We start from the raw sequence: 15,148 nt of genomic DNA, 5'->3' as shown, positions 1-15,148 counted from the left end.
CCATGAACCCCATGACAAAGCCCCTCCTGCCCTGCTGTGTACAAACAGCAGCCACATCACTAAACCTGATATTATCACCTTTTTCCCTGGCAAAATTTGACACCAGGATGGGAAGAATCACACCACAAACTGCCAGCTTGTCCCAGACTAATTTGTTCAAAGTGCTGGTTGACATGAAGAAGGAATATCTATTTATCAGTCCCCGTTTCCATGAGAAATACAGAAATTGTGTTGGGCAGAAATCAAGGCTGGCTGGCACAAAACTTAACTTGTGGCCCACTGAAACCTACTCCAAATGCACATTAGAAAATACTGATTAAAAGGAAGAGTTAAGTTCCTTACAGGTCACTGAAATCTTGAGGAGAGTTTTGCTCAGAAAGTTGAAGACTAAAGAGGGGGGGAAATGGGGACTTAAAAACTGGAAAAAAAACGATGGAAAAAAAGGGAACAGCTCCAGGCAGCTCACCTTGACCTCGATGAAGTCTGGTTTTCCAAGGGATATCAGCTCAGCATAAGCTTTGAGTTCATCCACATTCCAAGCTTTCACCAGGGTCAGCCTGTAAACCGTGCGCTGCTCCTGGAATCAAGGAAAAAATCCCATTAGGATCCCACTCTGGCACAGGGATGTTCCAGCCCTGGGACTTCAAAGAGGAAAAAAGAGATTAAATCATTCCTTTATTCCAGAGATTGAACCAAAGCAGGAGCCTCCTCCCTTGTTCTTTCAAGGCATTTACTCCCCAGCATCGGAGCTGAGCCACCTTATCCCACAAAATGACTGATATTCCTCCTGGATTTCCCAGGCACTTCGTTTTTACAGGAGCTTTAACTTAATGGGAAAATAACCAGGAAATTTAACTCTCTTTGATTTGCTTCCCCAGGCATAAAATGGCCCCATTAGTTACAGATGTTTTCGTTCATCTGGCACTGGTGACTTCCATAGGAACACGGACTCATCCAGGTTGGAAAAGCCCTCTGAGATCCTCAAACCCAGCCATTCCCCAGCACTGCCAAGGCCACCACTGCCCCCTGTCCCCAAGGGCCACACCCACGTGTGTTAAATCCCTCCAGGGCTGGGGACTCCCCCACCGTCCCGGGCAGCCGGGCCAGGGCTGGACAAGCTTTTCCATGGAGGAATTTTGCCCAGTATCCACCCTGAACAGTGACAGCACTCACAGAGCTTCTGTCCTTGGAGCTGTTCTGATCTGCCCTCCAAGGGCTGCTCTCCAGAGAAGCTCCTGGGGACAAAAGGACTCTCCACACGAGCACTTGGCCACGGAACAAATCCACTCTCGCCGTGACATCCGCTTGTTTCCAGCTTTTCCAGCTCCCATTGATGTTTTATTTCACTTATTTTTGGAATTTTATTTCGCTTATTTTTGGAATTTTATTTCCCTTATTTTTGGAATTTACTTACAGAGCAGTTTTCCCAGCAGAAGGGCTCTTTGATTAACTCCTTTGCCATCCCCCCCCACTGTAAACTATAAAAGGGGACAGTTCAGCCAGAGGGAAAGAGCCCTCAACAAATCCACAGCAACAAACCCACAGCAGCTCCAGGCTCCTCAGCTGGGCCCAGCCTGGATCCCAGCCTGGATCCTATCCATTTTCTATCATTTTTGTGGCTTTTGGGTTCTTTTTATTAAGTTTTATATTCTCTTGTGATTTTAGTTTGGCCTTTTTGTCCCTTCTAACCATTTTACCAATTCTGGGTTTCTTTAGTACTTTTAAATGATATTTATCAAATTTATATATTTTTTAATATCTTTTTATAACTTTTAACCAATTTTGCCCACTTTCCTTCCCTTAACCCCATTTATTTGTGCTCATTTTTTGCTAGTTTTGGTTCATTTTTCCTTAATTTCATTTTTTAAAAAATATTTCAGAATTCACACCAATTGTCTTGTATTTGTTGGTTGGGTTTGGCTGTTTTTAACCAAATTTGGGTGTTTTCCCCCCAGGCAGTACCTGCCCCACAACTCCTGGCAGCACTGACAAGGAATAACTGTGCATCCATCACTTCCATAACTGAACTATCCCAAAAACTGTATTAATTAATCACAACCGGGGAGGGAAAGCAGGGAAAGAAACTCAAGTGGATACAGGAAACAGGTAGGAAAATCAAAATTTACTGTTGTGACTGAAGAAGCCTCTTTCCAGAGGGCAACATCTCCCAAGTGTTTCTAGGAAAAGCTGGAGAAGGGACACATCAAAATGACTAAACAGGCCCAAAATGTTCTCTGGGAGTAATCCTTGAGGAATGCCAGCAGTCAGATTGCTTTATTCATGTTTTATTTGTATTTGTTGTACAACAGAGCCCCAGGAGAGCCTCTTATAAGTGCAGCAAACCAAGAAATAAAGAGCTTAAACCCCGAGAATTCAACGAGCTGAGGCGGCGGGATCTCAAAGCAGGCTGAGGTTCTGCTCCCTGCTTTTCCCGGGAAAAGCAACTTATTTCCCCCCCTGCAGGCATCAGGGGAAGGGGAGAGGAAGAGGAGTTAATCAAATAACAAACCCTGTGGAGGGGAGGGCGAGTCAAGGGTGTGGAACTGCATCTGTTTGACACCAAAAAGCTCCGGGGGCAGAGGAGCAGCCCCGGGAAGGGGCAGGAGCACAGATGCCCATCGGGTGGCAAAGGAAATCCAGGTTATCAGGGCAGGCCGGTCTAACACACAGCCCTGGGGTTTCCTTGGGATTGCCCCACATCCATTAAAGGCACCTTAATATAAAATATTGTCCAAGAAATATCTTAACAGGGGGAAAACCACTGAGAGGCACTTTGGCACGTGTCACTCAGTCCCCGAAATCTTTCCAGTCTTGCTCTCTGGAGGACACAAACCCCCTCAGGGTTGGCAGGATGCTCACAAAACAGAGATTCTGGGCTTTGTCCCTTGATGGATTCTCAAAGCTACAGAGCAACAGGCACCTTTCTCTATGGGGGTCCCAAAAATGCAAGTTCCAGGGTGCAGCTCAGCCTTGTGTTCCCCAAACGCTTCGAGGGCAAAGGAATGAAGATCCTACCTGGGGAAAAGCAGTATTTTCCCTTCAGGCAATTCCTGCTAAAAATTCCTGCTAAAATCCTGCCAGGCTGCCCTGAAAAAGCACTGCAGCCTTTCAGTGGCAGGACAGGGCACAAGGGAAGCACAAACCTGAGCAGGGTTAGGGGAGGATATTTAGGATAAAAAAAGCCTTTCGTTGAGTGGATCTGAGGTCCTGGTCTCTCAGAAGATCTGGGAAGTGTCATGGCCCCAAGGCTGCCAGAGCTCAGGGAGTGTTTGGACAACACTCTCAGGGGCAGGGTGGGATTTGGGGTGTCTGTGCAGGGCCAGGGCTTGGACTGGATCCTTGTGGGTCCCTTCCAGCTCAGGATATTCTATAATAATACAAATGCTGACACCCTCCAGGCCAGAAAGGGTTAATAAAGGACCTGGTGTCACTTTGACAAAGTGTTCCCTTCCCACTTCAATAACCAAGAGGGATTGGGGCTGCTTCTTTTTTATCATTTCTTTTTAATTCCCTCCTCCTCAACATTCATCTTCTCGTAGATCAAACAGAATTGTTCTCCACGAAACAGCCCAGGGCTGATCTCAGGAGGGACAGGGAAGGGGGGACACCCCAAATGTGCAGCAAAGAGCAGGGGGTGGAGTGATCCCAGGGGAGCATCATCTCCCTTCTCCAGGTGGGGCAGGAGAGGATCATCAGCTCCCTTCTCCAACCAAAGCAGGGGAACATCTCCTTTCTCCAAGTGGGAAAAGGAAGCACCTCCCTCCTCCACCCAAAGCAGGGGAACATGTCCCTTCTCCAAATGGGGCAGAGGGAGCATCTCCCTTCTCCAAGTGGGACAGGAGAGGAACATCAGCTCCCTTCTCCAGTTGGGGCAGAGGAGCATCTCCCTTCTCCAAGTGGGGCAGGAGAGGATCATTATCTCCCTTCACCAACCAAAGCAGAGGAGCATTTCCCTTCTCCAAGTGGGACAGGAGAGGAACATCAGCTCCCTTCTCCAGGTGGGGCAGAGGGAGCATTTCCCTTCTCCAACCAAGGTAGGGGAGCACCTCCCTTCCCCAAATGGGGCAGAGGGAGCATCATCTCCCTTCTCCAAGTGGGAAAAGGGAGCACCTCCCTCCTCCACCCAAAGCAAAGGAGCATCTCCCTTCTCCAAGTGGGGCAGGGGCAGCATCATCTCCCTTCTGAAGGGGGACAGGAGAGGAACATCATCTCCCTTCTCCATATGGGGCAGAGGAAGCATTTCCCTTTCCAAGTGGGGCAGGAGGAGCATCATCTCCCTTCTCCAAGTGGGGCAGGAGGAGCATCATCTCCCTTCTCCAAGTGGGACAGGGGAGCATCATCTCCCTTCTCCAAGTGGGACAGGGGAGCATCATCTCCCTTTTCCAACCCAGCCCTTCCCTTGGATCGTGTCCCTCGCACTGGCTCTGTTGTTCAGGCACAGGAACAGTGTCCCACCATTTGGGAGTAAATATAATAACCCCTTTATTTTTATCCCCACTTCCTAGCTCCAAGGCAGGCACCCTGAACACTCACACACCTTTCTCAGGCACAGCTCAAGTTATTTCATTGCTAGAAAATGCCGTTTCCTGCCCAGACACCTCCAAGAAATGCCTATTTTTGCAGCTAATGAATCTCAGTATTGTCAACACAAACACTGAGCTGCTTGAACAGCAAAAGCACCCTCTGGGGAGAGGAAATGATGGTGCAAACTCCAAACAAAAATTGCTCTTTCCTTCACACAACTTCACAGAGCCTTTGCAGGGACTGGGGGACGAGCAGGAAGCCACTTCAAAGGCAGCTCCTCGGGCTCATTAAGATTTGCTCCCTCCCTTCAAGGGAAGGCCTGACTTGCAAAACAACTTCAGGACACATTTTCAGAGCTTCTGAGCTGGCAGGGACCTGCTCTGATCACGGCACAAAACAGCCTGAAAACTGGAAGTGCAGCCCCACAGCCCAGCATTCCTGGAGCAACTGGAAAGCTGCCCTTTCCCAGCACTGGAAAAGTCCTTTCCCAAAACTCCAGCCTCTTCCCTTGCCTGGGTTATGCAACAACTTCCTAAGTGAGCAAGTGCTGAATAAAGATATCAAAGCAATTTTCACACTTGGAAATTACTTGTCACAGGGATGTGGATCAGGAAAAAAAACCCTGGAGCCAAGAATCACTTCAGCAGAGTCGGTAACGTGTGTTTTTATGCAGAAACCTCGGCAAGGATAAAGGATCCAAAATGCAGCAAAAGGGAATTTCAAATCCCAACACAACCCAAAATTTCACAGCTTTCCAAAGCCTGGAGACAGTGCCCTTGGAAGAGGCCTGGAGATCATTTCTGCCTCTCCCAAAGCCAGCTCTGTTCAGCCTCCAGGCTCCCAGAGCTCTGCAGACCATGGAATGGTTTGGGTTGGAAGGGACCTTAAAGATCACCCAGATCAACCCCCTGCCATGGGCAGGGACACCTTCCACTAGCCCAGGTTGCTCCAACCTGGCCTTGGACACTTCCAGGGATCCAGGGGCAGCCACAGCTTCTCTGGGCAACCTGTGCCAGGGCCTCCCCACCCTCACAGCCAACAATTCCTTCCCAATATTCCATCTAGCCCTGCCCTCTGGCAGTGTGAAGCCATTGCCCCTTGTCCTGTCCCTCCATCCCTTGTCCCCAGTTCCTCTCCAGCTCTCCTGGAGCCCCTTTAGGCCCTGCAAGGGGCTCTCAGCTCTCCCTGGAGCCTTCTCTTCTCCAGGTGAACCCCCTCAGCTCTCCCAGCCTGGCTCCAGGGCAGAGGGGCTCCAGCCCTTGGAGCATCTCCATGGCCTCCTCTGGACTCAGTGTGGCACCAGGAGAACATCATCACCATCAGAAGACTCAGTGCCCTTGAAAGGATGCAGATTAATCCATTTTTTTGGCAAGCTGGACCCTCCCCTCCCCTAACAAGCTCCTCACTCTGCTCTGGCTCATCCATCACTGGAGGAACAGTGTCCTCCAAGAGTCACGTTGCAGGACCCAGGGATTGTCGTGCTGAGCAAATTTCCACAGCACAGGAGAAGTTCCTTCTCAGCACAAGAGCCCAAAAGTTTTCAGCTTCCTTTCTTCAGGCCAAGAGTCATTAAAGCAACAACCTGAATAGGTTGTGATGCGTAGGAACCTGCTAAAACCACCCATTGTTCCAGAATTTGCTATTAATACACCAGTGAAAGCGAGTGGAGCTTTGTCTCCACTGCTAAAAAAGGTGCTGATTAGCATAGGGTAATTAACACACGAGCTGCTCTGCTGTACAAGCCCAGCAAAGCTCAGAGCATCGATTTTAGGGCTTGCAAAGGGAGCCTAAAGCCCAGCCTAAACCTGCAGCTCAGCACCAGAGCCCCTGGGCTTCCCCCAGGATGTCCCAGTTGTTCCCAACTCATCCCCAGGATGGGGACAAAGCCCAGCACCCTCTCTTTGGACCCTGAACCAGCTCCAGCACAACATTAAATCTCATACTAAGGATCTTCTTTGCTGCCTGTCCCGGTGTGGGGAAAAACCAAACCAAATTATTGCTTCTGAAGTGCTTGGGGGTGTTGATTTTCCACCTGTCCTGGAGTTTCTGAAGGTTCAAAACCTTCGAGGTCTCTTCCTGTGCCCAGTATTTTCTTGCCTGGAGTGACCCAAATACTACTGTGATCTAAGTTTAGCTGGAATTGAGACACAGCTAATTTGGAAAGTCAGCCTTGAGAGTTTGCAGTCCCACCAGATTTTCAAAACTGAGGTTTTCCCTGGATTTGGATAATTCAGTTTATTACATGTGAGACCACCAGAAAATAATCTGTTGTTCGTGTTAAATATGGGTGTCTAAAGAAAGGCTCAGAAATGCCCCAAGATTTGTGTTTCCATCTATGTGTAAGCATAAAAACAGCTTTTTAAGTGCTCACTTTTTCCCAGCTGAGACTTACAGACTTCCCTCAAAGCTGACTGAGTGGGTGGGATCTCTGCCCATGGCAGGGGGTGGAATGAGAGGGTCTTTAAGGTCCCTTCCAACCCAAAGCGTTCCAGGATTCCACGATCTGAGTGTTAATACCAAAGCAGCTAGGATGTTTTTTAAAAAACAACCCCAAACTTTAAATTAAAAAAACATAAAAACCAACCAAAACATGAACCTGCTCCTACTTTTCCATGTCAAAGCCATTCCTGATCTTTGTGAGAGAAACAGGAAAAAAACTAATTAGAGGATCAGGGAAAAAAAAACCAATTCCAAGGTGATGTGTCCACATGATGAGGGACTGGTCCTACATCTTTTCTCACCACTGGAGTCCAATTCAGTCCCTTTAAAGGTCAAAGAGCAAAGCAAATTCTAATTCTTTCAGCTTTACCACATTTAGGTAAGAAACAAAATTGTCTCTCTGAGTGCAATTATTCTGAGGTGCCAAGTCTGATCTCCAGATGAAATTCCTTATTCTTTTAAAGGTCCTGCAGATAAGATGAAAACTGTCATGAATAAGAATTAGAAAACCATCAAAGTTGGACTTTTGGTTTGTATCAGGGTTTGAAAAGACAGACATCAATCAACACAACCTCTCCAGGTCATCCCAAATGGAGCTGGATTGACCAGCTCTCAAATTCTGCCTCCAAAGAAGGAGGAAATCCTGCAGTGATGTGAGCACATCAGCTCAGGTTCCCAAGCCAGAATTTCAAAGCAGCTGCTGATGTGTGAAGCACAAGAACGGGGGATCCAGACTGGAAAGCAAGGAGAAAAAAACCCACCAATTTTCATTCTCTTGCCTTCCTAAGTCACATTCCCCTCCACAATCGTTCTTCCTGGACGTGCTTGTAATCTACTTTATTGCTTCACACTCCAGTGGAAATTAATCAGATTATTAAAAAATCTCTATAAGTCACACAAAGTACAGCAACAGCTTTGTTTTGAGACCCATAAATGTTGTTCTCAAGCAAATCCAGAACCATGACTGCTCCTTATCCATTTTTCATGGCCTTGGTTTTAATACACTTAACTCTTGGAAATCAGCCCCAACAATATTCCAGGGATTATTCATTTCTTTTCCATATTTCTGGGGCAGTTTCAAGGAATCATGTAAAATTTATACCCAGGGAAAAAGAAGTCCAAGGCAATGGGACTTAAAATAGAAGAGGCATTAAAACAGATCACATCAAATCAGCAGCAAAAACCACCTCAAGCTTGCTGTTAAACAGACCACACAGCCTGGTGATGGTTCAGTTCCCAGGGAATTAGTGGATGTTTAACTCCAAAGGGCCACCACCTCCATCCCCCTGGCCAGGCAGAGCAGAGGAGCCGTGAGAAATCTTCTGCATGAAGGTAAAAGACTTTTAGATTTATTAAATTCCATCTGTATTTTAGCGTAATACAGGAGTACTGGTGAATTCCCCGAGAGAAAGACACGGAGCCTTTGTTTCCCCCCAAAATAAAAATTCAGGATACCTGGTAACATTCCATCCTGTGACTGTGTGATGCATCATCTCAGAGGAAGAAATAAAAAAGAAATAAGACTGTTTGGAAGCAAAGCTCTCGTTGCAGTCTGAACATTCGTGAGCTACGTGTGAGAAAGGCTGGTGTTGTTTTCCTGGAATGTGAGTCCAGGAGAGGCCCCGAGGGCCTGAGCTGGGCAGGGAGTGGGGTCTGTGAGCTGAGCAGGAATCCCTGACCCACCTGGGACAGGGGCACAGCAGGGGGGACACACAGAATCCCAGGATGTGCTGGGCTGGGAGGGACTGACAAGGAGCATCCAGTCCAACCCTCAGCCCTGCACAGGCCCAGCCCCAAGAGTCACCCCCTGTGCCCCAGAGGATCAGCCAAACCCTCCCTGAGCTCTGGCAGCCTTGGGGCTGTGCCCACTGCCCTGGGGAGCCTGGGCAGTGCCCAACCAGCCTCTGGGGGAAGAACCTTTGNCTGTGCCCCAGAGGATCAGCCAAACCCTCCCTGAGCTCTGGCAGCCTTGGGGCTGTGCCCACTGCCCTGGGGAGCCTGGGCAGTGCCCAACCAGCCTCTGGGGGAAGAACCTTTGGCTGAGATCCAACCTGAGCCTGCCCTGGCACAGCTTCATGCTGAGTCCTGTCATGGAAGGGAAGAGGAAGGGAAGCCGACCCACCTGTGGCCTTCCAGGACCTGAAGGGACTAAAAGAAAGCTGGAGAGAGACTATTTACAAGGGCCTGGAGTGACAGGACAAGGGGGAATGGCTTCAAACTGCCAGAGAGCAGGGTTAGGTGGGATATTGGGACGGAATCCTTCCCTGTGAGGGTGGCACAGCACAGGGACACAGCCTGGGAAGGTGGGATTGTACTGAAGAGAATGAACTGCCACTTGTTATCTCAGGAAATAACAAACCAGCAATGCAACCTCAAGTGATGAAAGCAGAGACTGAGCTGCCATAAAAACATAATTACCTTGTTAAAAAACACTCTCGTGGACTGCAAAGCAAAGGATTTATGATATTTTTCTGCTGGGTTTTGTCCAAATCACCTAAAAATAGATTTGAAAGCCCCCCCCACCTGCTGGAGATCCTGCCCGTTTCACTCGACAAGGACCAAGGTAAACAGAGAGTCCAAAATAAATTTCTCTCATTGATTAAACAATCCTTGCAAGGCCAGGGCTCTTGTAAAGCCCTAATTCAGGAGCTGGGCTCTAAAACAACAAATATTATGGGCAGATAAATAAGCTTTAAACATTTTAACTGCCCATTCTGTTAAGTAGTTCAGCTCCAGATTGAGCTGGGGACAAAGAGAATTCCTGCATAGTGATGGACAGAGCAGGATGGGCCAGGAGTGAGGAGAGGGGACACTCCCATCCCAGCACACATTGGGATGGTGCTTTAAAAGCAGTCCCAGAAGGGCACCTGGATGATGCTCTGCAAGAAAATTGGGATGTGGAGATCGATCCTGCTGCAACCCCCCCCACCCCCAGCACTGAGGGCTGGGAATCACCAACCACGGGAAGTTCAACAAGGGGAAGTGCCGGATTCTGCCCCTGGGATGGGGCAACCCTGGATGGATGGACAGTCTGGGAATGAGAGGCTGGAAAGCAGTGCCAGGAAAGGGCCCTGGGGGTCCTGGTGGTGCCAGTTGGCCCTGAGTCAGCAGTGCCCTGGCAGCCAGGGGGGCCAACCCTGTCCTGGGGGCATCAGGGAGGGGATTGTCCCGCTCTGCTCTGCCCTGGGGCGGCCTCACCTCAACACTGGGGCAGTTTGGGGGGACACAATGGAGGGAAGGGATTGAGCCATTAGAGAGTGTCCAAAGGAGGCCACGAGGATGGGGAAGGGCCTTGATTTGAAGCCATGGGAGGACACTGAGGGCACTTGGTGTGTCCAGCTGGAGAAGAGGAGACTGAGGGGAGACCTCAGTGCAGTTCCAACTGCCTGGGCAGGGGCAGAGGAGGGGCAGGGACTGAGCTCTGCTCTGGGGGGACCAGGGACAGCAGCCAGGGAATGGCTGGAGCTGTGTCAGGGCAGGCTCAGGTTGGATCTCAGCCAAAGGTTCTTCCCCCAGAGGCTGGTTGGGCACTGCCCAGGCTCCCCAGGGCAGTGGGCACAGCCCCAAGGCTGCCAGAGCTCAGGGAGGGTTTGGCTGATCCTCTGGGGCACAGGGGGTGACTCTTGGGGCTGGGCCTGTGCAGGGCTGAGGGTTGGACTCCAGGATCCTTGGGGGTCCCTCCCAGCTCAGCACATCCTGGGATTGTATGACCTTACCACAGTCTGAAGCAATTGGTGCCCTCCTTTTGCATGGTGGTGTCCAGTGGCAGGGCCCGTGTGCTGAGGGAGCATCCTGGAGCGCCCTGGGATAGTGGGACAGGGATGCCCAGAGCAGCTGTGGCTGCCCCTGGATCCCTGGAAGTGTCCAAGGCCAGGTTGGACAGGGCTTGGAGCAACCTGGGCTAGTGGAAGGTGTCCCTGCCCATGGCAAGGGGTGGAACTGGATCATCTTTAAGTTCCCTTCCAACCCAAACCACTCTGTGGTTCTATTCTATGATTATGTTCAGAAATTACGCTGCTTCTTAATAAATAAAACCACAACAAAGAGTTTACTCAAGTCCTCAGTGTCTCTGCATGCACAGTGTGAGTTCTTCTCCCCCTGAGGAGCCTGACTTGAGGCTCTATGCTTGACAGTACCCGAAATTCCGACATCTCACATTAAACCCAGTCTCCATGAAAAGCCTTTGGATCCTCCCGCTTCCACAGCAGGCTGGACTCTTCAGGAGAGCCCAGAGAGGAGATGAGGCTCCTCAGGATTGTTAAGCAAATTTCAACACAGAGCCAGAATGCCATAAAAGCAATGGAGCAGACAAGAGTTTTTACAGGTCTGTAAGCAGTTGTATTATCCCACGGATCATCAACCCTCCAGTTCCAGGGCTCACCAAACACTCCATCCCCTGCTGGTTGTAGAATTAAGCAGTTAGGGAAGATCATTCACAGTGCATCTGGTATCAGTTCCTTCACCAAACACAGTCATGAGCAGCCAAGTGCTCTCCTGGGATAAGGAAAAACGGAGATTCCTGAACTAGTCAGCACAGGAACTGCACCAGACTATTACATTTAGAGATGTCTGAACACAACAGAATCCAAGCTCAGCCAACAAAGGCCTTAGTTATGTAAAAAATGGAAAATAAATCATTTCTGAACTGCCACTTTGCTTTGACCTTTGTCACTGTCACTAATGACCAGCTTTCTGTATTCAGGTATGTCCACAACAATAAACTCCAAAAATTACAGAATCCCAGAATGGTTTGGGTTGGAAGGGACCTTAAAGATCATCTCATTCCACCCCTGCCATGGGCAGGGACACCTTCCACTAGCCCAGGTTGCTCCAACCTGGCCTAGGACACTTCCAGGGATGGGGCAGCCACAGCTTCTCTGGGCAACCTGTGCCAGGGCCTCCCCACCCTCCCAGCCAACAATTCCTTCCCAATATCCCATCTAACCCTGCCCTCTGGCAGTTTGAAGCCATTCCCCTTCTCCTGTCAGTATGTGCCCATGGAAAGAAGTCCCTCTCCCTCCTTTTATAACCCCCTTTAGGATCTGGAAGGGGCTCTCAGGTCTCCCTGGAGCCTTCTCTTCTCCAGCCACTGCCAGTCTGGACCCAGCACTGCAGCCTCTGCCACCCAAACACTCCTGCACACATCCCATAGTAACCAGCCCCTGAAGAGAGGGTTCCTCCACCCTTCCAAAGCCATAAGTCTTCCTGATTTTATTCCCTTGCACAAATCCATGAGCACATTCCCACCAGCACCCCATTCCCACATTCCCATGAAATCCACATCCTCAGTTACACCTCAGTTACAGCCTCTTCATCTGAGAGGAGAAAACACATCACTCCTGCAGGTGCTTTGTCAACTCATCCTTCCTGAAACATCAAATGGATTCAAATGAATGGATTCAATGAACCCAACAAATGCTCCTTATTGGAATCATCCTGCCATTGATAATCAGTGAACAAGGAGAGAAATCCAAGAGCTATTCCATTCAGCAAACTGGAATATCCTGCAGTGCTCTGCACAATCCCAATCCGTGGCATTTGGCCCCGTTACTTCAGCTTTACAGGCTGAAATAAAAACTTATTTTAAAGCAAAGTGCAGACAAAAGTTTCCTCTGCATATTTCGAGGCTCCTTTTGAAAAGCTTCCATAAAACCACACACGTGCTCTGTCTTCCCAGGGTGATTTTACAGGAAGATTATTCCAGTTCCCAACCAGAGAAAATGTGACAAGATGTCCCCCAAGAGCATGGAAGCTGCTGGGGTGGCTGGGAATTCTGGCTCCCAGGGAACAGAGCAGCCCCTTGGATAGTGATTGGGTTAATAAACAACAGAAGGGCTGGAAGGGGGGATAGAGACTGGTTGGAACCAAGTTCCCTAAAAGCCAAGTCTGGCACCTCATCCAGCTTTAGGAAGAGCTCAAGGCTAAGGAAAGGTGGTGCTTAACAGAGGGAAAGAACAGCAAATGCTCCTTAAATGATAAGTGGAAGGAAGCTGGATAATGTCTGGGAGCTGAGGAGGAGGAGAGATGAGAGGACTTGGAAAAGAAGGGCCCTGTTACTCCCATTCCCAGCTCCCAGGTAAGAGCCCCCTTTCCAAGGGCCACGGGAAGGGGCAGCAGTGCCTTGTGCCACCAGCAGGGTGGCAGCTGGGCAGCAGCTGCAGCTGAAACAGCCCCCCAGGAGCAAACAAACAGCCCCAAAGGCCCAGGCAGGAATGAGGAGCAGGGCATTGGTGTGGGATAATGGACAGAGCATTGGACAAGGACTAAGAGAACATGGATTTCACCCCCAACTCAGCCTCTGGCTCGCTGGGGAGGTCACAGACACCTTGCCTTCCTCCAGCCTCACTATCCTGCCTTCCCAAGACACACAGGACAACCAGGAGCTTGGAATAACACATCCCTTTGGTTGGGAGCTGCGTTCATGAACATTTTTCCCCCTTTTCCTGCCTGCAAGCAAACCCAGAGGCACTGGAACAGCAGGAGAAATCAGATTTTGCTCCCTCTGCAGCCAAACATCTCACTGCAGCCTCCCTTGGATTGCTGCTCCCTGGAAGCTCCACTGAAAGGAGATGATGCATTTCAGAGGCAATAACTTCACATTAAACACCTTACCTGTGTCACACTCCTCACACTGCATTTCCAAGGGGTTACACCAGAAGTCTCATTAGCAAACCCATTTAAACAAGCACACAGCTGGTGCAGAGCATTTGCTGTGCAGGAGAGTCAAATTCTTCCAAATTTATAGTCGCAAAATTGATTACTGATTCTAACATCTGTTGCAGATTTTCCACTTAAATTCTCCTTAAAAAGTCACTCAGCTCAGAAACATCACACACGGCTCCCCCTCCCCCAGGAAGCACAGAAATCATCTCCCTGCAAATCAAACGTGTCTTTTCATAACAGCAATTGTTCCTGTCATATATTACATAATAATAAGCCCTGAAACGTGCTGGAGATGTGATTCCATGTATTTGTGCTGTTTGCAATCACACAAAGCCAAGGGGAACTTGGAGGGCAGGATCACGTTGGAGGGGGAAAAAAAAAACACTAAAGTAAACAGGAGCAGATGCAAGGCTGGGAATGTTTAAATATGCAAACTTCACCATCCAGAACTGGAAAAGGAAATACCTGTAAACAGCATTCCAATGCTGCCCTGGAAGGTGGGAATGGGAGATGGGTTTTATATCTCTTGCCTTCTTCTGGCCAGACCACCTTCCAGCAAGGAGTTATCCAGCCACAGGCACCCACCCCAGGCACTGTCAGTGGGTGACATCCCAGAGCAGGTAGAGGGAACCATTTCCCTTCTTGATCTTCTTCTTAATAAAGAAAAAAACCCAAGGTATTTGTTACACCTCCCCCAGAGAGCCATGACCCTGCTCCTCCATGAAATCTTAATTCCCTTGAAGTAGAAAAACACTGAGGGCAAGGTTAGACCCCAGATCTGAAGCACATGTTGTGTGTGATGTTTAAAGACCCAGCTCTGAGCTCCTGCCAGTGCCAATAAGCTGTTTCCTTTGCTTTTTGTGACCCTCCTGGAAGGACAGGAAGGACAAGGTTCTGCTTCATCATCAGTTCCTGCAGTGCCACAACATCTATTAACCTCCAGGGCTCGTTCCCCGCTCGCTTTGCGTGTGGCTCCAATCTGTTTAAGGGAACATTGGCACCTGTCCCCTGAAAGTTAGAGCAGCTCAGCAATGCCCACTTGGTGTCTGGCAGCACAGCAAGTACTGCAGGGCACGGGGTATGGAGTGGATTGGACAGGATTTATCATGATTAAGTCAAGAAAATACAGACAGAAGAGGTGGCACCACGGCAAGGTTGGGAGAATGTTCCTCAGAGCATGAGTGACACCAGGGGCCTTCTTCCCAGAGATCATCGAGCCCATGGACCAGCAGCCACTTGCTTCAGGAGCTGTTTTAGTCTCTCAACATCTTAGGAAGAGCATTTCCAGCAGGTCAGAGAGGGATCCTGCCCCTCTGCCCAGCCCTGGGCAGGCACATCTGCAGGGCTGGGCCCAGCTCGGGCTCCTCAGCACAGCAGGGCCAGGGAGCTCCTGCAGCGGGGCCAGCGCAGGCTGTGAGGATGAGGAGGGCACTGGAGCATCTCCCTGAGCAGCAAAGGCTGAGGGAGCTGCTCCAGTGCCCTCCTCATCCTCACAGCCTGCGCTGGCCCCGCTGCAGGAGCT

At 49.6% G+C, this 15,148-nt stretch overlaps 1 protein-coding gene across 1 annotated transcript in view; it reads right to left on the bottom strand.

Annotated features, from left to right (window-relative positions):
- Window positions 1–15,148, bottom strand: part of LOC108501827 (S-adenosyl-L-methionine-dependent tRNA 4-demethylwyosine synthase-like) — a 103,395-nt gene that overhangs the window by 28,163 nt on the left and 60,084 nt on the right. Inside the window, 1 exon segment of the mRNA XM_017824074.1 lies at window positions 467–577. Coding sequence (XP_017679563.1) covers window positions 467–577 — 111 coding nt within the window.

The sequence above is a fragment of the Lepidothrix coronata genome, unplaced genomic scaffold, assembly GCF_001604755.1.
Source record: "Lepidothrix coronata isolate B3197 unplaced genomic scaffold, Lepidothrix_coronata-1.0 Scaffold108, whole genome shotgun sequence".
Taxonomy (NCBI): Eukaryota; Metazoa; Chordata; class Aves; order Passeriformes; family Pipridae; genus Lepidothrix; species Lepidothrix coronata.
This window is presented reverse-complemented; position numbering and strand designations above follow the sequence as displayed.